This window comes from Lepidothrix coronata, unplaced genomic scaffold, assembly GCF_001604755.1.
Source record: "Lepidothrix coronata isolate B3197 unplaced genomic scaffold, Lepidothrix_coronata-1.0 Scaffold14, whole genome shotgun sequence".
NCBI classification, from domain to species: Eukaryota; Metazoa; Chordata; class Aves; order Passeriformes; family Pipridae; genus Lepidothrix; species Lepidothrix coronata.
The window spans coordinates 1,423,077-1,445,648 of NW_016690194.1; the positions used below are offsets into that span (position 1 = coordinate 1,423,077).

A 22,572-nucleotide genomic window follows, 5' to 3' on the forward strand; every position below is an offset into this window, starting at 1 on the left:
GAGATCAAACCTTTAGGGTTGGCACAATGCCTCACAAAAAATTCCTTAATTCATTGTGGAGGATGTCTTCCTGGAGCTACTGTGGGAGAAATATTAAGTAATAATGTCCATTTGCAACCTTTTAAAACTTGTGAAGATGGAAAAGTTGGTTGATTATGGGAAATTTTTAGCATTACTGACTCTCTTTTGCTTTCATTTACTGAAGATCATTACTTTGTTTAAAAGTATAATTCATTCAATGACAGACTAAAAAGAATGCCTAGCTGGCAAGCACAGCAGACTGTGCAACCTGAAGATTATACAAGGTGTCAAACTAAAGAATGGCATTCAAAACGACTTGTGATCAAACATATCAGTAAAGAAATGTTAGGGAACTTGACCCCAGACAGAACCACAGGGCTTCAGACATACACAGCTCCAGGAAGTTTGTATTCACATTCGTCTGTACAAGAAAAATCCTTGTCTAACTAAATTTTAAGCTCACTGAAACACAGATGTTTTCCTTACTCTGTGTATACACAGAAGGTAGCAGTGAAATGGCAAGAGGCAATTAGCACTGCTTGAACACTGATAATGATGAGTAGCACTGCAGATCATCATTCAACGCAGAGCAGGTAGTTAACATACTATTTTCAGAGCCCCAGCAAGTCCAAGACAATTAAGACAAAAGATAATGAGCAAAAGGACACACTCTTCAGTCTTTTTATTAGTGTTTATTGTTGTTATTGTTATTCACACTTAGACAACTCAATTACATAAAGTGATTTATATGAAGAGCTCTGTATTGTTATCATAAGGTGAGAAAGTGTACACACCACAGTGAAATATTCTGTAGATACAATGACGTAGGATCTTTGATAGAAGGGATTATTTCCAAGAGTCTATGTACAAATAAAGGTAACTTCCATACTATATACAAACTTATATTCACAGAGCATATACTGATTCAGAGATAAAAGAGTTTCATCTAGTGAATAATGATCCATACACATGAGAAAAACTGGAATTTTCAGGGCGTTGCCTGGACTTGCAAAATAAAAAGTACATGGCAATGTATTTTTTCTTTTAAAGTTTGAAATGAGTAAAGATGGGGGACTTCAGATTTTTCTTACAATAAGTTGAAAATGAGAGACTATGGAGTGTGAAAACTAAAAAGTGGAGTAAACAAGCTAAAAAAGCTGTATTAGAAAAATAGCATCTGATTGTCAGTTATAACACATTAGTATTTTCACATGACAATACAGTGTCCTGATCTTGCCATCTTAAGTGACAGAAATAATTTCAACTCACTTAAGTCAACTCCCCAGAGTCAGGATTGCAAAATTAGAACTGTGCAACAGAGATCTTGATAATGGAAATGAACACAAACCCAAGTGAAATCCTTGGCATTATGTGATTTTAACGGGGGATTAAATGAAATAGTTGATTTTTTTCTTGGATAATCTGACTCTGAAAACTTCAGGAAAAAGTGATAGAATTAACTCATCTCTCATAAACGTACTAAAACATAAGGAACTTCCTTTACTGTGATCTCAGTGGGAGAAAACATTGGAGTAGTAGAATGATTTAATTGTTTCATTGGGCCTGACTTTTTCCTGGGGGGAACAAGCATGGCAGGACTGATTCCCTGCTGCAAAGGTAGTGTTCAGCATTTTGTACAGCCCCACAGGAAAACTCAAGAGTATGAGGAGCAAACTCCCCCTGACTTACTCACAGCTTCACTAAGGCAAAACCAGATCCTGCTTTACTGTACATTTATTTGTCAGTATTTTACATTAGACCTTAAACAGAGACATGAAATTGATTCTTTACTTTAAAATTAATGATCCCCTTATTTAGAAAGCCCATACTAGTCTTCTGGGTTTTTTATGGCTTCTTTTTGCATTAAGACAACTATGTGACATAAAATAAAAATAAAAAAAATAGTAAAGTGCAAGATCTTTAAAAATGTGTACAAATTTCTTTGTTGGGGTTGTTTTTGTCTTTGATGAGTGGTAAATTTACAATAAATCTACATGAATGTACAGTACATTTACTAGTCTTGAATTACTCAATCCTGTCCTGTGCCACTTCACTTATGGCTCACGTGGGAACGATGTGGCCAAGTGTGTGTCTGGTCTACCCACACTCCAAGTGGTTATGTGGCTTCTAGGCTGGGGCTGACCTGCACCTGGCTGGCTGGAGCATGGGCTCAGTGCCATGCTAATGTGATTACATGGCTTCTGGAGAATATATGGCTTGCATCCAGTCAGGCAGGCGCATCGGCATGGGAAAGCGCAAACTAGCTGCACCCATCCAAGCAGACAAGTCCTGAGATGCCATACACTGACCTCTAGCAACACACAGCAGATCTACAGGATGACTTGTCTGGACTATGGAACTGTGATCCATAAATGAATTTTGTATCTGATGGCTACACTGAATTGTGTAATTTCAATTTGGAAGTTAGTCTCCCCAGTCCCAGTGGAAATACTGATATTCCTGTAACTGATGGCAACAGACCTAAGAAGGGTAATTTTAACATCAACCAAGAATGAAACTCATCCCTGTTGGAGGACTGGAGCAGGACTTCTCTCTATACTGTTGAGTGCACTTTCTGCAAGTATTTTTCCAGGTACAAACTCTTCAATTTCACTTTCCAGGAATAGGAGGAAGACAAGAATCAGCTGCTCAAACTATGACTCTTTCTCAGATAGTTGTGTCATTGTATTTTACAAGAAGTAAAATTGTTTCCAAGAATACAAGTGAATGCAATTTTTCTCTTTGTACATAGCTCCCAGGACAATTAGGTTTGTTAGGCAACTGCATTTGTGAAATATGGGATCCTAAGATAAATGTCTCTATCTTGTCCAGGTTAATGGTAGAAATCTGTATTTTGTTGGGCCAGTTGTTGGAGAAGGGATTATTTCTTTGTTATAAAACCATCTGATACAGACTCATACTTGATTCAGAACAAAAGTTATATGGACCATAAGATGCTATTTTAAGGAATTACTGCTGAAAGAATACTAATTAGAAAACACTGTATATCCCCTTTTTTGCAAAATACATAATGAAGTAAAAGACAACCAGAGAAATAATCCCTTAAAAAACACCCAAACATTAATAATATTTCTAAGCATCTATTTTTTCACTGTACTCAGATTAGCTACATGTTTAACTTACCGCTTTGTGGACCTTCATATCCACACACAACAGTACCATGAGTGACAGTGACCATAAACTACTTCGAAGTAGTATATGTGGAAATTACATGGTAGGTTCACTGCCATTACAAACATTAAATGACATCTAGATAAGATTCCTTGTCACCTGCTGTGTTTTTATGCTTCATGAAGTTTATGTAGTCAGCCACATCAATTGGATACATAAGCAGAAGCATACAGACACAAGAGCCTGTTTGCACTACAAGAAAGCAATACCTTTCAGTAAAAAAGTTAATTTAGAAACCACAGATCTTTGCTGAAAGATTTTTGCATGTCTACATGTAGTTCGTGAGGAGAACATCCTCATACCACACTTTCAATCACACTTTTATAGCATTTACCCTACAGATGTGACCAGGGTGGCTTCTGCAGAGGGAAGGCAGCTTTTTCTTTTTTTTATTTGTGTGAGTGTGTGTCTGTGTGTCTGTGTGTGTGTGAGTGAGTGTAAAACAGAGAATTGTTGTAGGATTCCAATGGTATTTTGTACCAGTGGGGTCCATTCTCATATTTAATTCCAATGAAGTTAGTGCAGAAAACCTTTACAATAGGTTACAATCTGAACCATGATCCTACTCAAATACTACCAGAAATCCTTTCCAAAAATCACATCCAGTATTGGTTCTGTTCAGAGATAATGGTGCCACAGAGAGTTGGCTATTTAATCTGAAGTTGCATTCTTACCTTACTTACTGTGTTGCCAAGCTAGAACAGGATCCTTATAATAACACCAATTTTTCTCTTAATTATTCATTTATTCTTGATAAGGATTATGCAGACAGCAACACCAATTGAATAAGTGAGCACAGGCATACAGGCAGGTGGAAGAGGCTTCAACACCAATGAACTCACTGTAGAATTTGGGCAGTGTGCAGAACCAGATCCCTAGTGAAATCATTTAGAACTTTTAAGAAAATAGAAACTGAATTTTGACTTCTAGGTGTGCAATGCTGAGAAATGTTCATGATCACACAGTGAAATAATTATGAACAATGAGAAACACTTAATGCTGGTAAATTTGCTGCCACTGTAAAATAGGAGTGTTGTAACAGGTGGTGTGCATTTCTGGCAGCACTGAGCCTGGACAGCTCATGGACATCCAGTCATTGTGTTGCAGCAGCTCTTGGCTGTTCACTCAGCATTCCAGCTAAAGATTGAACACCTCCTGCACAGGATAAGGGAGTAAGCTTCTCTCTCCATCCCCTTCCTCTCTTTTCTCTACCAGCCAGCACAGCTGTTGTTTTGTTATCAGAGCACATTGGCATGCAAGTATCTTTAAACATTTTACCACAGCAGCAGAAAGCTGCCTTTGTAAGTGGAACCATCTTTCACAGCCTGTTTCCATAGAAAGCACCACACAACTGAAATCTGTCCTTTTACCTCTGGAGCTGAGCTACCACTGACTGCACTGCCCAACAGATGCAAGGCAGTGGGAGCCATGAGGTGTCTTATTCTAGAGGGGAAAAACTTATTTTTAATACCTTGCAAGATAAATATGTTGATAGAGACAAGCAGAAATGGGAAAGAAATGAGATACATTTTAAGACAGTATACAACTGCCATTACAGGATACCAGTCCTTAACCCTATACATAAAAGTCTTCCTTTAAGTTGTTGATGCCTGTTGTGGACTGAAATATTCCCACTGTGTATAGCTTTCAATTAGTTACTCTCTTCTTCCTACCTGCCCCCACTCTGCAGAGTGCATCAGAGTGCTCTTACAGCTCTGAAGGTCAGGTAGGGCTTTTTCCTTTCCAGTATGGGAGTTGTTACACCATACTGGCATGCAGTAAAAAAAAAAGAAAAAAAGAAAAGGGAAGGGAAGGGTAATGAAGTAATGTCCTGAACAGAGATCAGACTTCGGACTAGTTTCTTTATTTGAAATAAGTGATCAGTGAATCTGGATCAGTGAATCTGGGCATCTTAGTATTTTGTACACTCCCATATACACAGCCCTCTCATGATCCTGCACACACTCCTTCAGATCACTCTCATTCTGCTCACTTGGGAAAAGATTGCGTGTTTTGAGCATTGTCATCAGAAATAAAAGCAATTGCTGACTCCTCTGGAATAGATTATACTGTGGAGTCAGCTCTGTATTTTGAGACACATGCTTCTTTTGAGCTCAGATATTGGTTTATAGATTTGCTTAAGCAAGGTTGCTGTTCCTGTCAGTAGAGGGCACCGCAGGTATGTAAATACACCTACTTTCCATAGTGTACACTCCCAGGAACAAATGATAAAGAGGTGGGTAGCACTATCGTTAAGACAGGTAAGGATTCTGGAGCAATGAAGGATCTTAAATACGACAAGTTTTTGCTCACAATGAGAGACGCTCACTCTAAAAAGCACTAAAAGAGCAAGAGACGTTGCAAATGTTTGGATAAGATTAAATACTGATTCCGCATGTAGGTCGGACTTAATACCTTAGGACAATATATGAGTAGCAGCCATTGTAACTCCTAGTTTCCTTCATTTTGTTCATTATTATCTCACTTTTTTCTTCATGATATCACATAATATTAATATTCCTAATATGAATTTTGTACTTTTTTCTCTACCATTGTTTTCTGTCAAGTCCTGACTCACTAACCATATACCATTACACACAAACACATATAACAGGAAAACAGTAAAGGACAAAGAGGATGAGTGAGAAACAAACAGCATAGAGCAGAGAAAAACTGACAAGACAAAATGTGCTGAGCCTTCTGTTACACAGCTGTGAGCATGGCATTGCCATTGTGAGCACAATATGCATATAAAACAATGCTGAAACAGGTCACAGAAATGCACTGAATCTTCATGAACTCTAACTGCACAAAAGACTTGAACAAACGAATGATTATTTGAAATAATTTCTTAACACCCATTCCAGTCCTCCCATTTTTAAAAAAATCATCCAAACTCCAAGGAAGATGAACATTAGTTGTTTTCTCCCTTCTTATTTTTTTGTTCTAGGTTTGGACCTTCTCCTTCTCTCAATATTTCAGTAAAAGGATGTTGCATTTTCACTCATTCCTGGGCTTCTTTAGATATTTACACTTCCAGCAATACCGAAGAATTTTCATGTAAGCTTCCTGCAGCTCCACTGTAATTAAATTGTGTTTCTCCTACCTAGTTTCAAGATTTATAACAGCAAATGTGAATTGCCCCAGCTTTGTACAACAGCTGGGAATCTCTTCCAGCAATAACTATATGTAGCTGTGAAGGTCCTTACACTCCAAGTATTAGTGAAAGCCTGTAAAATATATATTCACTTAGCAATTAGGCTGCCACTTTATAACTACTTACTTCTATTTTCTGTATAATATACTATGCATAAGCAAATTAGCCTTTTTATTCTGGCATGAAAAGGCAAACTCATAACAGCATCTGAAAGCCATTGGTACTGTTAATATTGCTGCATTAGAAAAAATGGTGTGTTCACATAGCTGTATGATGTCACTGCATGCTGCATTGCTATTAGAGAAGAAAGAGTATCCCCATTCTGGTCTTTGCATGAGAATGCAATGAAAATCTGCACCAGTTACAAAATGGTCAGGCATCGTGGCTCCTTCAGTGCCAGAGACAGAGTTTCTGGAACCTGAAGAGTTTTGCAAGATGTAAAAAACCACCATTAGCATCCTGCTGATTGCCTTTACAGACCTGTGATGCAGATGATCAAAACACTGATGAATTCACTGGCTTTGCTGAAATCACATCATACAAATCCACCCATATGAAGAGACATACAAGCTCTTCCCCATCTGTGACTCATGTACTCGGTGTACGCTTTCCATTCAGGAGTTTCAGCAGATCATCAGAAAAATCCCGTTACCAGGGTATGTGGGGGGGTGGTGCCTCCACAAAGTTAGTATCAGCATTCTCCTTAGAAGAGGAGAGCCTTAAGAACTGAGCACGCTGTGTGTCTGTGTATACGACTACAGAGAACCACAGGCTGAGGAGAAGCAGTAACTGTCACTGTTTCCGTGCGTGCGTAGCGTGTCCAGTACTGGGCAGCGAGAATGTTGTGCAGCAAAGAAAACCTCAGTGCAGCTTAACTCAGCCCTTCATGTGTAACTGCACTGTCCAGCCGCAGTCATTCTTCAGCTCCTAGATCCACCCTTTGTGTAATTTTCTTTCTTTCACTCTTTTAAAATCAAGGAAGAGGAAATTTACAGATCTATGGGTTATCCTCAGTGAAGCTTTCCACTGTGGTTTTTTTTTGGTGTCTTGTTTTGGTACACATATTTCTTCTTTGATAAATACGTATGTTCTGGGTTTTTTTTTGTCGAGCACTTTCCACTAGATGGAGACAGGACACTGGATCACTTTGTCCTCCAGGAGGACACTGACAATCAGAAACACAAAATAAAGCCCAAACATGAGGAAACCCAGGATTTTATTCATCCTCCACTTGCAGGAAGCAATGGAGAGGATGACAAAGAGCAGCATGATGAAGAGGAGGACAATTGCACAGAACAGACCATTGCTGCTGACTGCCACTGGGGCAAAACTGTTAATCACAGCATACAGGAGCCATGGAAGAGGAAGGCTGTTAAGAAACAGAAAAAATAGTTTAAAAAATTACAGAAGACCAGAAAGAGGCACTAGAAAGTTTCTGGAGACAATTCAAAATACAACCAGAGGCTTCCTGTGTAAAGTGAGGCAGGAAAAGTTTCAGCTCTTCTAGTATGTACATAAATCTAACCTGTCAACTTGGTCATAGTTCTTGGGGAGAACACATGGGATTTACGGTCCCCACTCTTCCACTAGTTACACTGGTGAACTGTATTTCCCTTGGCTGCAAATCAACTGGCATCCTATCTGTGAGCAGGAAGACCTCTTTCATTTGTTTCTGGATTTCACACCATCTGTGGGAGAAGCTATGCACACTCTCTTTCCAAGAGCATGCATGAGAGGGGGATGGGTTACATAAAAACATGTCCTTGCCATGAAGAAATGGCACTCTGCAAGACGCTGTCCACAAAATTTGGTCCTTAAATGTCTGAAATTTGGCCCTTAAATCCACATTTACTGTATAAACCTGTGTTCAAATATGAACTTCAATTGAACTTCAGCTTAATTTTTATTTCTGTGTTTGCTGTCATTGCATTTCTCATCTCTCAAACCACAGTATGAGGTAATATCCCTTTGCAAGATGTCAAGCTGAAATAAATATTTAAGACACTGACTGGAGCTTAGCAGGCTTAGAAAGCGTGAAGTGAGTTGTCAGAAGCTCACAACCTTAAAACTTCAAATAAGCTGCTCAAGAGAGAATAATTTATTACAGCTGCAGTACTAACTACACCAGTCTGCAGCTCAACTGTGCCATTTCTGTTGTAAATACACCAAGTTTAGCAGACTGGTGCAGGACAAAACCATCTCTATTGGCAGAAAGAGGCTAAACTTTTTTTTTAAAGTAAGAAAGCATTGCAAAAGAGAAAAGTTTTGTAATGCACCCTATGTACTCCAAGTTGGAGCACATGGTTTTCATATATTTTGCAGGTTTTCTGCATATAAATATTATTTCAAACACTTCATGCTTCTGGATTAATAGAAAAAAAGGAGCCCAGTTTTCCTATGTCTAAGGTACTGACACTTACAGATGAAGTAAAACAGACATTTACTATCTACTCCTACTTCAGGATCCCTTTTTGCACTTTGCAGTTGCTGGTATATTCTCAGCAGCAAAAGCCATGATCTCTTCTATGATTAGGCTGTTTGGCACTTTGATTATGACTAGATCTGCTCTTCTGTTTGAGTAATAGCAAGAAACAACCAAAGGCAGAGAAACTGACAGTATGGACATGATTCTCAGTACCTCTGTCTTCTAGTGTTAAAGATGGGAATGTGGCAATAAAGACAGAATATATCTGTGTACTCCCACACATTTTTCAAATACTGAGGCATAGATGACATTATTTCTGGACCTGATCTACCTTGGTCTCAAAGGGTCAAAAAAGGATTTTGAATTCCAACCTCATGCCACACATCTTAGTGAAGCAGTAAAGTGTAAATAGCAAATTTCTGTACAATCTCATGTAGCTTCACATTGTCAAGAGCTATATAAAGAGTGCTTTTTGTTAAGAAAGAATTGCTTTGTAATTTGGGACTTGCCAGGTATATATAAAAAAATAAATCACATGTCAACAGCAGCCTAAACAAGCTACTCAAAACAGTGACATTCCGTTGTTATTACAGCAAACATGTTGAATACTGCAGAGGCAATGAATTGTTCCTGATCATCATTTATAAAGAAAGCTCTAGTATAAGCAAAATGAATGGTAATGGAAAGCAAACAGCAATCTGACAAAAGCATAAAAAGCTTTGAAATTCCTTCTTGGAAAAATGCTCTTGCTCACTTTTTAAAATGCAATTCACTTGCCTAGGCACCTCTGGATTGTATCAAAGCAAGAATTGGGGAACAAATTAATAACAATTCTGTCATGCAAATGTCTATAAACTTCAGAGCACTTGCCACAGTAACATTCATAGAATATTTGTATCACTCCTTTTTAAGGATTGCTGCTTGTGGGCGACACCATGGCAATGTTCTAACAACAAAAGACTTGTTTAAAATGGACACAATTTTCTTGCTGTAGGACTTACCCCACTGTGATGTCAAATATGTTGCTTCCAACAGAACTGGACACAGCCATGTCCCCCAGACCTTTGCGTGCTACAATAACACTGGTAATAAGGTCAGGAATGGATGTGCCAGCAGCAAGAATAGTCAATCCCATGATTTCTTCGCTAATACCAATGGTCTCTCCAACCTAAAAGGGTTTAAGGAAAAACAGAAAAAAAGTGTCCTGCAGTGAAGAAACATTTTCTGCTGTAAACCTGTTTAATCAGGAATATTATCCTGGACTTGCCGACTGTCTTGAAGAATACCCAGCAAGATTGAAGAAATACTAATTTTCACACATCTCCACATCTATCAGGAGAGAGATAAGACTGTCACATAGAAGTATAAGTTATTGACAGACAGTTGGTGATAGCTCCCACGTTACGAGAATGATCAAGTCCTGTAGATAGGAGAACCACAGCTCTCTGAACTACTTTCCACTTTGTGAGTAGTGATTTCCTTCATCCATAGTTGCAACTTCTAAAATAAGGCACTACTCAGCACGACAGAGATGATGGACTCTAATTCTAAATGATCTCTCACAGTGCAAAACATAATGCGGGGCTTTTATTTTGTACCAGTATCACATCCTTACCTGGTGTGCCCACCAGACCATTAAGTAAGAAAAGAAGGCAATCCAGCTAATAGAGCCAAAAAATGTGAGAGGAAAAAATTTTCTTGATGTCTGAAACACAAACAAAGAGAAACAGTAAAAACCTGTGTTGAAGGACGACATGCCATACTCTTATTTGCTTCTCAAAATGACAGCGGCTTGTCATTTCTTCTGATGACCTGTTCTGAGCAAGTATTCTGGTCATCATTAGATGACCAAAATACATTCAAAAAAGGTAAGAAACTGAATTCCTACACTGGTATATATTTACCTATGCCTCATTCTTCCAAACGCTCCAGTTATAAAATAAGACCTCGTAACAACTTGTATGATAAATGGCAAATTTTGGGTTGTCATTTGTATCATAATTTGTTATGATGCAGTTTGCATATGTGTTTAGCTGAACAGTGGTTTGACTTCTAAGTTTATTAATAATTTCATGCTTATTCAGAATGCATGTTTTCAAATTGATAAAACAGGTACCCATACCTTTCCTTCACACATTAGTGACTTTGTGCAACACCTTTCACAATCAGTGTAACAAAGAATGCATATGGCAGAGCTAAAAACATACATACTGAAAATTTATTATGGCATTTACTTCTCTCTATCTGCTAAAAACATATTTTCTATGCTTTGTTTTGTAGAGAAATTTGTTATCAAAACATACAAAACACAGTGAGACCCTTCAATGAATTAAAAATTCTGCAACACTTAAGTAACTTAATTTTCATTTTCATTGTCTCCCTTACTAATGTCAAATTCTGAATAGGTAGTGTTCTTGCAGCCAGTGAATTGGTTATACTCAGATTAATGATTTATTTTGGTTTCTGTTCTTCCCAATCTTTTAGGTTTTCCATATTTCCTGTTGACTAACTAACTGTTACTGACAGGATCTATGTAACAAAAACAGATCGAGTTAACTACTAAAGAAAGGAAACAGGACTGCTAATTTACCTTGCTCAAGCCATGTCAAATACCTCTTTTTTAGGGAGTTGCAGAACTGCACAGCCAGCTTTTCTTGTATAACAAACACAAGAGGCATTTATATATAACAGCCTCACATTTAGGAACTGATTAGCATGGCAGAACAGGGTGGCTGTAGACTAAGAGGTCGTCAGTGAGTTGGGCTGGCCATTAATGCTGGTCAAGCAGGAATGTCATTGTCTTGTCAGCTGAACCAGAAAACACTGAGGCTGGTCTGCAGCTCAATGAAACTGTGTAGACTCTTTCTGCTGATGTAACTGGAATGAGATCAGGACATTACTGGTGGGAAAAAACAAAGTCAGCAATGGCAATTGTGCACACTCAGTTACAGGATGGGACAAATAGGAGGTCTGTATCTCTTCCAGAAGCAGGTGCAGCTGTAGTCTGTGCTACAGAATATTTATTCACTCCCTGTGTGCACTTTACATAATGCTAAATGTCCTCCTGAAACCTGAGAATGTAAACGTTGACTAACATGGCCTGTACTACTCCACAAGTGAATATACATAGGAACACATATTAAAAATGTTACAGACAATGAGCTTATAATGTTTAAACCTACTCAGATGGACTTTCAAGTTTAAAATGAAAACTTTATATGCATTGGGGGACAGAAGACCTTAGTCTGAAAAGGAACATGATTTGAAATGAACACAAAGATGACTTTTAAAATAGTGATCTGACATCAGTGGGAGTAGAACTGAGGGGATGATTCTAAACTCGTAGGGATGATTCTAAACAGCAACTTCCTTTTTTAAAACTAAACTCCTAGCTCTTCTCTTTTTTTCACCATTCTTAGTAGCCAGCTCTTTCAACTTACAACATTTTTTGTCTTCCTTGTAAAAACCGGGATTTTTTGGGAACATATATGGTGAATGACATGAAGCAATACACTTATCATAAAATCTGCACTGAGCACCTTGTAGCAATGCAATTTGAATGATCACTTGACAACACTCAAGATACAAGCAGACACTGGCTTACACAAAACTAATACAACAAGAGCTGTACTGACCAGTAATAGCTCTCTGATACTATGATTATATATATATCAAATGGTTCTTGCCCAATAAGAAGACATTGCCTATCTGAATCAGACACCCACGTAATTCAGATAGCTAAGAATTATGATTCAGTAACTTTGCAGCATGTGTACTCCTCTTCTGTCCTAGCTAATCATCTCCCACTAAAATTAACTGTTAAGCTGCAGTTCAGGATTAAGAGTACTTTAATAGGCTTAACACTTAAATTACCTATTTTAAAATGGGAACATTTAAACTCAAAAAGGGCAAAATTTGAAGCTTGTACATTTTACAGATGGTGAGATCCTCCTGGCTGCCAGGGCACTGCTGACTCCTATTCAACTTGCCATCGACCACGACCCCCAAGGTCCCTTTCCACAGCACTGCTTTCCAGAATCTCATTCCCCAGTCTGTATGAACATTCAGGGTTGCCCCATCCCTGGTGCAGAATCTGGCACTTTCCCCCCATTGAACTTCATCTGGTTTGTGATTGCCCACTCTTCTAATTTTTTAAGGTCTCCCTGCAGGGCCTCCCCGCCTTTGAGAGAGTCAACAGTTCCTCTCAGTTTTGTGTCATCTGCAAATTTGCTCAGTATCCCTTCCAGTCCTGCGTCCAAGTAATTTATGAAGATGTTGAAGAGCACAGGGCCCAAGATGGAGCACTGTGGAACCCCACTAGTCTGGTGTTAACCCATTCACTGCTACCCTCTGTGCTCGACCTGTGAGCAATTGCTCACCCACTGCATGATCTGTTTACCCAGCTGTACGCTGGACATTTTGTCCAAAAGGATCTTGTGAGAGACAATATCAAAAGCTTTACTGAAATCCAAAAAGATTACATCAACTGTCTTCCCTTGATCAGCTAGGTGGGTGACCTTGTCATAAAAGGAAAGAGGGTTGGATAAGTAGGACTTTCATCTTGTGAAGCTGTGCTGGCTTGCTCTGACCAGTGACTGTGTTGTGTTTCAGATGCTTTTCAATACTTCGAATAATCTTCTCCATAACTTTAACGGGCACTGAAGTGAGACTGACAGGCCTGTAGTTTCTGGGGTCCTGTTTCTAGAGGTGATTGTCCCTGCTCTGCTCGGTACTGGTGTGGCCTCACCTTGAACATTGTGTGCAGTTTTGGGCACCACAATATAGGAAAGATATTAAAGTCTTAGAGAGTGCCCAAAGGAGGTGAACACCATAGATGCTGCTATCTGATTTGCAGATAGATGAAAATTTAAAAAAACCATAATGAGAATGCTGATTCGTTTTCTGTATGCTGGGTTTTATTATAGAGTATAATAATAATCATGCTCGTTTTGTAACTAGTAACAGCATTCTTTTGAGATATATCTCATTGTAACTCCCTAGCTCTCTGAAATACAGAGAGCTGCCAGTTCTAAGCATTTACCTAGAAGAACTGGTCAGAGGCAGCAGACAGCAATATTTCTCTCTACCTCTTTTGGTAGCTGTTGTTATGGTTGCCTTGTAAATACAGAGTACCTAGCTTATTGCCAGTTGGTTCTTTTGTGATCCTGGTAGCAGACAAACAAGAAAAGCCATGGCTCATTCAGTTTGTATGCTATTTTCCTTTAACAAAAGAGACAGTATTTTCTAGTTTCATCGTAGATTAGATGGATTAGTACTATTCCTGTCCATAAGTAACCTTAAGGACACTTTTTTTAATACATTTCTGTATTTATTTCATGCCAGTGTCTGAAAAACAGGACTATAAGTAGAAAAAATGATCCAAATATGAAGGCTTTCTCCTAAGAGCTTGATCCTGAAAGGTAGTGAGTACTTAATAATTTGCAAGGTAACTGTCTTAATTTTAGCCAGTATTATTACCAACATCTTTAACAACCTGAATGATTCATATATTTGTCATGTTAATAAATTTATCTGCATTGAAAAGTTTGATTTTTCTTTCACACTTAACAGTGCTTAATGGATTACTCAGAACAGGCTCCTCTAACTGGATCTGTACAGGAACATGTTGTCCTTGTCCCCTTAGTAACAGTGTATCTCTGTATGGTAACAAGAGTTCATGGAAGTTGTAACACTTTGTTTGTAATGAGAATTTGCAGAGTTAAAGTGAACTCCCCCATACTCCAGTGACAGCAGGACCAGAGCCCCGATAGCCATTTTTCTGACCTGTACCGCAAAGGTTGGACAGTGGAGTAAGGTTATAACCAAAGACGTGGTGTTCAATATCTGCTCCTGACCCCCTTGGGGCACCTTGGTCACATAGTTTTTCTTTCAATCTTTCAATATCTGTTACTGCAGGAGGTGCACAGTTACACATGTGACCTTTACAGAGCCATGAGGGAAATGAGCTATTAGTACAGGAAAAATACCTGTTACTGTTCAAAACACCTGAACAAAAACTTAGGTACAAAATTCCCCAAGGGCATATGTACCTCCAGGATACTGCCAACAACATAATTGATGTTATAGTAAGGATTTTAATACATACTGGCTTATTGTCAGCAGGTGTTATTAAGGCACTAAACACATTAAAACATCTCAGCTAGTGAATCAGCTGACAGTTAGCTGAACTAATGCATAATCTACTCTAAGTATATAAAACTCTGCATATGTGTACACCAGAGCATAATAAGGCAGCAGGATTTTGCTAACTTTAGAACTGGAGACCTAGTCAATGAAATAAAATTTCTAATGCTTCTAGGTTTCATGGAGCTACATATAGCTTGATATAGTACAAGTAAATGCAAGCAAACCATCTCCATTATGTGGAGATAAAATATACATTCAAAAAGAGACTCTACGAGGAAAGAAGAACTAATTTTTTGAAAACTGGACATCCACAGAGGATGTCAAAGGCTCCATACAGTCTTTCCAGTAAGTATATATCACACAAGTGTTCACTTTATATATCCTCATGCTAATCTGAGCATCCTGATACAGAATTTTTGGTTTCTGACTAAAATTACTACCCTTGCAAATAAACCTCTGATGATAGGCCTACCTAAAAAAAACCTATTTAAGTATTATTTTAGGTTTGCTTTAACTTTTGCCTCACAGATTTAAATGAAAGTTGTTTTGTGATACACATGCTGAACTGTGATATTGGGCTTTGTTTTTATTAGGAAGGAATCAGTGGGGATAGCACACAGACATAAGTGAGAATATTTTAAAGACACACTAATGAAGCATACTTGAAATTTTACATAGTTTATGCAATCATCTGGTTAATTCTTTGACAGTAATGTTCAAAGTAAGCAGCTTGTCATACTCATACAGCTTCTTACCTCTTCTGTTAATACTACATGTAATTGCAAACTACATTTTTTTTTTTTTATAAAAAACTACTCTTTTCAGCAAATGAAGTTTTAAAGCTCTGTTGTCCACTTGCCTATCTGGCATATACAACTTTGCTTATTTTTCTGTGCTATGGCAGGGTATTTTAGCTGCAGGATGTCAGGATGCCAGTTCTATTGTGAACAATACTAGTGCTAGTAATAATCACATGCATCACACAGTTGCATGCAACTTGTTGAGATAGTCACTTTCCAAAACAATTATTTAAAAAGCTGTTCTCATTTGTATAGTACAGAATATTGGATAAAGCTACAGGTCTACTGATGTTAACTTCAGATTTTCAAAATAATGCCCATACATATTTCTCATTCATTTTGGACCAAATTAAGAAAAAAAAACTTACAGGTGTGGTTTTGAATGACAAAAGGAAGGCATAAATACAGAAATAAACAATACTGACATTCATTTAGTATGCTCTCTGTTACCAAACAAAAGTGATTAGCAGAGTTGTTTGAAATCTTTAAGAAAAGGAAGCTTAAAAATTGGAAGAGAAAATGTCACTTTCTAGTCTTTAAAAAACCTTTATGTAAAAACAAATCAGAGGTCTTATTTTAGCTTCTTTCTTGTGCTGAATTGCAGGTTTTTAGCATTTCCATTTAGGAATGGAAAGTTTTTCACTGTGCATGAGAAGGAAAAAAGAATTCAGGATGTTGACTTATATGCTGTGCATCCCACTCTTGCAGCAGTTTTAAACCTGTTTTTGATCCAGAAAGGAAAAGAGATTAAAACACTACTACTAAAGTTTTTTTTTAGCTCTTGAATTTCTCTCTTTTACTTTCCATGAGCCTTCTTAGTCAGGTATATGTTTTGTATAAAACCGATAGGGCTTGGTAACTTGTCACAGTAAGTCCTTTGTTGTCAGTCTTACATTACTTAAAGCTGTGTTTGGGACAAAACTAGCAAGTATTTTACACATGAAGGGACTTACAGATATTGTCCTAGTATGAAAATTACAAGATGATAAGTAGAAGACAAATGTCTAGTAGAACATGAATTTTAGAGAAATGCATATATTTATATTTTAAAAAAGGAGAAAATTTAGGCAGTCTAAAATCTTTCCAGTTGTATACTTTAGGGCACTGAAGATGGACAGACTTATTCAGCACTTACGTGATATTCAGTAGAGATTCAGAAATACAGATGTGAAGGCCCCAAAGAAGTTCTCAGACCTTTCACTTTATGTTATAAAATATTATGAATATAAATTACAGTCTTTATAGAGCTATTATCAACCAGTTGCTCATAAGCACCCATTTGCCGTTTGAAGACTGATACTGTTACATCTTCTTCAAAGAAGAAACTCTTAAAAAAAACCTGTTAGCTCTATTTTTACATAAATCCACTACAGTACTTTCTTGGCATTTAGCTAGAGATCTACCCTTTTGTGTAGAACACACTGCAATAATGCAACAACCGTTACTTACAGGTTTTCTAACGTCTGGCAGGGTAGCCCACAGTGGAAAAACAATGGGAAACACAAAAAGATAGGTGAGCTGCTTGCGTCGGGTTTCAGGCCAAGCCAGGCTGAGAGGCTGCTCCTCATCCTCTTCATTCTGTAAGAAAAGCTGCAGTGAGCAGAATATCAAAGTGGATGAATGAGATTAGGGATTCTTCCAAAAGGAGTTCTGAGAATGGTGTTGTGTTGCAGTGAGAACCATGGACTCTGAAAACATTGCATTAACACCACACCTACCTAACAACGTCATTTAGAACACAGTAAAAATTAGTCTGGCCAGACTGTGAGGTATCCCTGCAGCACAGGCTGCCTAAGGACATACATTTGTGGCTGGTCCCTTGGGATGCACAGAATGTTTCTGACAAGTGTTCCCACAGCTCTCTCTTGGGATGTGGGCTAGTCTAGTCAGGGATTAAGACATCTGTAGGCAGCATCAAGCCTGGCCATACAGATGAGAGAGAGAGAAAGAGAGAGAGAGAGAAAAAGAGAAAGGGGGGAGGGGGAGAGGGAGAGAGGAAAAGAGACAGTGTGCTTGTATAGGTATATGTACACACTTCCACACGCATAGATATGCATATAAATATTTAAATGTGCATATAGATGTATACATATCTAACTTTTTAAGCTTTTGTGAGTAACTGAAAAAGTTACTATATAAATATGTGTCTGTATATGTACGTATCGTTTTGTTTGTAGGATCATTGGGTAATTCAGGCTGGAGGCACCTGTGGAACTTCACTGCTGAGCTGGTGTGGTCAGGCTGGACTGCTCAGGGCTCTGACCAGTCAAACTGTGAAACCATCAATGATGGAGATAGACCAGCCTCTCTGGGCCCCAACACCATCGCTGGGTTGTCCACATGAGGAATAGGCTTCTCCTTGTCTCCAACCAAAGACTCTTGTGTTTAGACCAGCCACAATGCAGCAGTGTTCTTAACGACTTGGTGCTAAAACTAAAGACATTCCTCTCCTATCAATGTAGCTGATTTTCACATTGATCTCTAGTCTCTATTTATGTGTAAGCTGCCTACCTGTTACAGAGTAGATGTATAGGAATCTTCTCCTGTGAGAAAACATTTGGGTGCCACACACTTCTCTTTCCTTAGACTGCTCCTCCTAACAAAATGGAGCCCTCCCAGACTGACAAGGAAGCAAGAAAAGTGGGCATGATTCAAGCTTTTGCATGGATGTATTGAAATAACTTTAAACTTCTAATATAGGTAGCCGATGTCTCCAGAATTGCACATCTATCTAACACATATCACAGTATAAGGCAACTGAAAAAATGGTTTAAGTGGTTCTTTCACATAAATGTGTGTAATGCAAATGGTTAATCCTGTGGAAAGATTTCTAGAGAGCTCAGTGAAAACTAAACAAGTCCAAAAAAGAGCACCTGCTGAAAACTGTTTGAAAGCATGAGAAGTATACAACAACTTCTTCGTGTAGTGTTCTTGTTTTTTTTCTTTTGAAAAAAGATAGCAATTGAGACAGCTCTGCAATATGCATGTTATTCTTCCTATAGATTTATAATAGGTTTTTTATAATAAGTTTCTTATAATAGGTTTCTTCTGTCTTAAGATTGCTTACATAAACCTTATGACAACGATATATGAAGCGAACATTTGAATGACCACATCAGTTATTTTTTTCTAAGCAAAAGAGTTATTGATTAAATGTCACCATATGTTGGTATTGTTCATAACTTTTTCTGCTTACTGCTAATTTTGACTAAAGAACTGGTCTTAGTTATTCCACTATTACGAACTCTCGAATTGTTCAAATACCCAGCTACTTGACTTGATCAGTGCCTAGAAAAGCAAGCCCCGTTCTTAGCTCAGAATCTTCCACTCTGACGGTACCATCTGACACTGATGGTGTCAGGTGTTAGATAAATCCCTATTTATCTCTTGACACATTGACACATTGACAGGTTGCAGCTACTTTTGAGTTATGCATTGATGTCAACAGAAAACCATGTATTGTTAATCCCCATACTTTGTGAAACTTCCAATTTGCATGACTGTAAGACAACAGTAAAGTGAAAAGGTCATAAAGGTTATAATATTAAAAGATTTTTAAAAGTGTATAGGCACAATTTGTCACACTCAACACAGTACTTTAAAGGCTCCTGAGAAGCTTAAGAGGCTAGTTTTTGCCTTTAGCTTTCAGTTCTTCACTGAAGAGGACAACCTATGCTTCACTGCTGCAATCTACTGAAGCCTGACTTTTGGGGAACTGTGCTAGAGCAGGAGTTTGTGCGGCTACTTCCTGAAAAACAAATCCATTCCTTTTCCATTCTGGTAGATGCTACCAGGGTGGGAAAATCAACCTGAGATGGAGGCTCAGCTTTGAAATATGATGACTGAGATAAAACTAGGGTACAAAAGGACAGTTGAAGGGTTGCCTAGGTCACTCTTTCTGAATGGCCCATGTGTAATTCAAGCAGCAAACTCAGCTGGAATAATGTTCAGTAAGTGACTGCTGCATAAACAGCACTGAGTGGCAAAGTACTTCCTGAATTACCATCTTTAGAGATTAGCCATGATTAACAACCCTAGTTAATCACAACACAACTTTACATTAATCTGAGCTTGCATGTGTGTCTGAAAAATATACAGAATGCAATGTCCACATTGGTTCATGTAGGACTCTACCAGTACTCACTCTACTTCAACACTGGGTACCATTCTAGTCTCGTGGTTGTGTCAAATACCATTGGGTGTGCATGAGCACACAGGCAACATGAGTGGCTGTAGCAAAGGACCACAAAGAATTGCTTTTGTAGACTGCCAGATATCTCCTGAGAAACCTTGATCCATCTTTTAAGATCTTTTCACCTTCCAGTTGTCCTACCTCATCCTTCTCCCTAAGACAACTATCCCCAAAATATAAGGCCAAACTCAAGCTCATAGTGCAGACAAAAGCCTTTTTCTTGCTAGTTTAACTCCATGATGCATTACAGATGCTACAGAGTCGATATTCATTTCCTATTTTGTAAATTGGATTTGGCATCTACTTTTCAATGCTGACCTTCCAAAAATCAGTGGAAGTAAGGAAGTTCAAAGTATTTGTAGATCTAGCTTCCATGAATTTCAATGCAATATTGAACTATCCACTGAGGTTTAAGAAATGAATGGGAAAAATTTTGGCAGGTCTAAAACCACACAAATGTGAGTGTCATGCTGTGGACTAAGCAGCAGTGGTAGAAAATGACTCAGCACAGATTTATGGCAGAGATTATGTGCACTGTCAGCGGCTCAGCCTATCTGCAATGTACATACTGAATATGCATTATCACAATTTGTAGAAACTAATACTTCAACTATAGTTTTGATTTATTTTAGTCTGTATGATGAAAATTCAATAGTTGCTGAGGTCCAGGCAGACAACACCTATAGCCTTTCCCTCATCTACTAAGTGTGTCAATTCATCATAGAAAGAGAAGAAGTTGGTCATATTGTACCTGCCTTTCACAAACCCACGCTGGCTAGACCTGATCCCCAAGTTGTCCTGCATATGCCATATTATCGCATATGCATATCATCGCATATCATCTGCTCCATGACCTTCCCTGGCACCAGAGTCAGACTGCCAGGCCTTTAGTTCTCCAGATCCTCCCTCCAGCCCTTCCTGTAGATGAGCATCTCATTTATCAACCTCCAGTCAACTAGGACCTCCACAGTTAGCCACTACTGCTGGTAAATGATGAAAAGTGGCTCAGTGAGCTCTTCTGCCAGCTCCCTTGGTTGGATCCCATCCGGCCCCATAGACTTGTGTGTGTCTAAGTGGTGTAGCAGGTCCACTTTCCCTAACCTTTTCCAATTGGATTACGAGGGCTTCATTCTGCTCCTCATCCCTGTCTTCCAGCTCAGGGGGCTGGGTACTCTGAGGACAACCGGTCTTATTATTAAAGGCACAAAAGGCAGTCAGTCAGTACCTCAGCCTTTTCCTCATCTGTTGTCATTATGTTTCCACGCGCATCCAATAAAGGATGGAGATGGTCCTTAGCCTTACTTCTGTTGCTGATGTATTTGTAGAAACATTTTTCATTGTCTTTAACTTTAGAAGCCAAATCAAGTTCTAGCTGGGCTTTGGTCCTTCTAATTTTCTACGTGCCTAACCTCACAAAATTCTTGTAGTCCTCCTGAGCTTGTCCCTTCGTCCAAAGGTCATAAACTCTCCTTTTTCTCCTGAGTTCCAACCAAAGCTCTGTTCAGCCAGGCCAGTCTTCTTCCCAGCCAGCTCATCTTTCAGCACATGTGGGCAGATTGCTCCTGCACCTTTAAGGTTTCCTTCTTGAAGAATGTCCAGCCTTCCTTGACTCCTTTGCCCATGAGGACTGCCCTCCAGGGAACTCTGGCAACCAGTCTCCTAAATAGGCCAAAGTCTGGCCTCTGGAAGTCCAGGCAGCAGTTCTGCTGGTCCCCTCCCCCTTAGTGCTCTGAAAAGGAAAACTATTCATTTCTTTGTCTCTGTGCCCAGGATGGCCTCTGACCACCACATCTCCCACTAACTCTTCTCTGTTCACAAACAGCAGGTAGAGCAGGGCACCTTCCCTGGCTTTGTGTGTCACAAAGTTATCTTCCACACAGTCCAGAAACCTCCTGCACTGTTCCCTCTCCGCTGTGTTGTCTTTCCAGCAGATATCTGGTAAGATGAAGTCCCCCACAAAAACAAGGTCCAGCAATCGTAAGATTTTCCCAGCTGCTTATAACATATTTTTGTCTGCATCTTCATCCTAGTTGGATGGTTTATACCAGACTCCCATCAGGATATCTGTTTTGTTTGCCTTATCCATAAATACTTAACCTTTTAATCATCATCATCAAACTCTAGAAAGCCAAAACACTCCCTAACATACAGGGCTACCCCACCAGCTCTGCTTCCTTGCCTATGCCTTCCAAAGAGTTTATAGCCATCTATTGCATCACTCCATTTGTGTAAGTAAGCCCACCATCTTTATGTTACTGTAATTATATCACAGTTTTCCATCTGCAAAATGGCTTTATATGCACTTTAGTTGGGCTATCAGTCCTGTCCCATTTTTGGAGGAAGAAGCCTTAATTACTATGTGACTGTTCCATTGTTCTTTATGGATTGACAATGCTTATGTCTTTGATGATGTGTGGATCTTCATCCACTAACTCCACTGAGATGGCTAAGATGCTGTGTGAATTAGTACAGGGACATCTGAAATGTGCTCTGGTGTACTCAGCACATCATGGAGCAGACTGAAGGACCTTACTAGCACGCTGTCCCTGAAACACTGGTGTGCCACCCTTACGCCTATCTCTAGCGTGCCTGGTTTTATCCCTTTCTTCCTTCAAATGCAGTTTAAAGCTCTTTCAAT

At 38.8% G+C, this 22,572-nt stretch overlaps 1 protein-coding gene across 1 annotated transcript in view; it reads right to left on the minus strand.

Moving 5' to 3' along the window:
- Window positions 1-674: 674 nt before the first annotated feature.
- Window positions 675-22,572, minus strand: part of SLC24A2 (solute carrier family 24 member 2) — a 113,759-nt gene continuing 91,861 nt past the window's right edge. Inside the window, exons 7-12 of the mRNA XM_017806050.1 lie at window positions 21,718-21,869; window positions 21,036-21,122; window positions 17,192-17,332; window positions 10,411-10,500; window positions 9,797-9,963; window positions 675-7,739 (exon numbers count right to left, since the gene is read on the minus strand). Coding sequence (XP_017661539.1) covers window positions 7,490-7,739; window positions 9,797-9,963; window positions 10,411-10,500; window positions 17,192-17,332; window positions 21,036-21,122; window positions 21,718-21,869 — 887 coding nt within the window. The 3' untranslated portion in view covers window positions 675-7,489. The remainder of the gene's footprint in view (window positions 7,740-9,796; window positions 9,964-10,410; window positions 10,501-17,191; window positions 17,333-21,035; window positions 21,123-21,717; window positions 21,870-22,572) is intronic.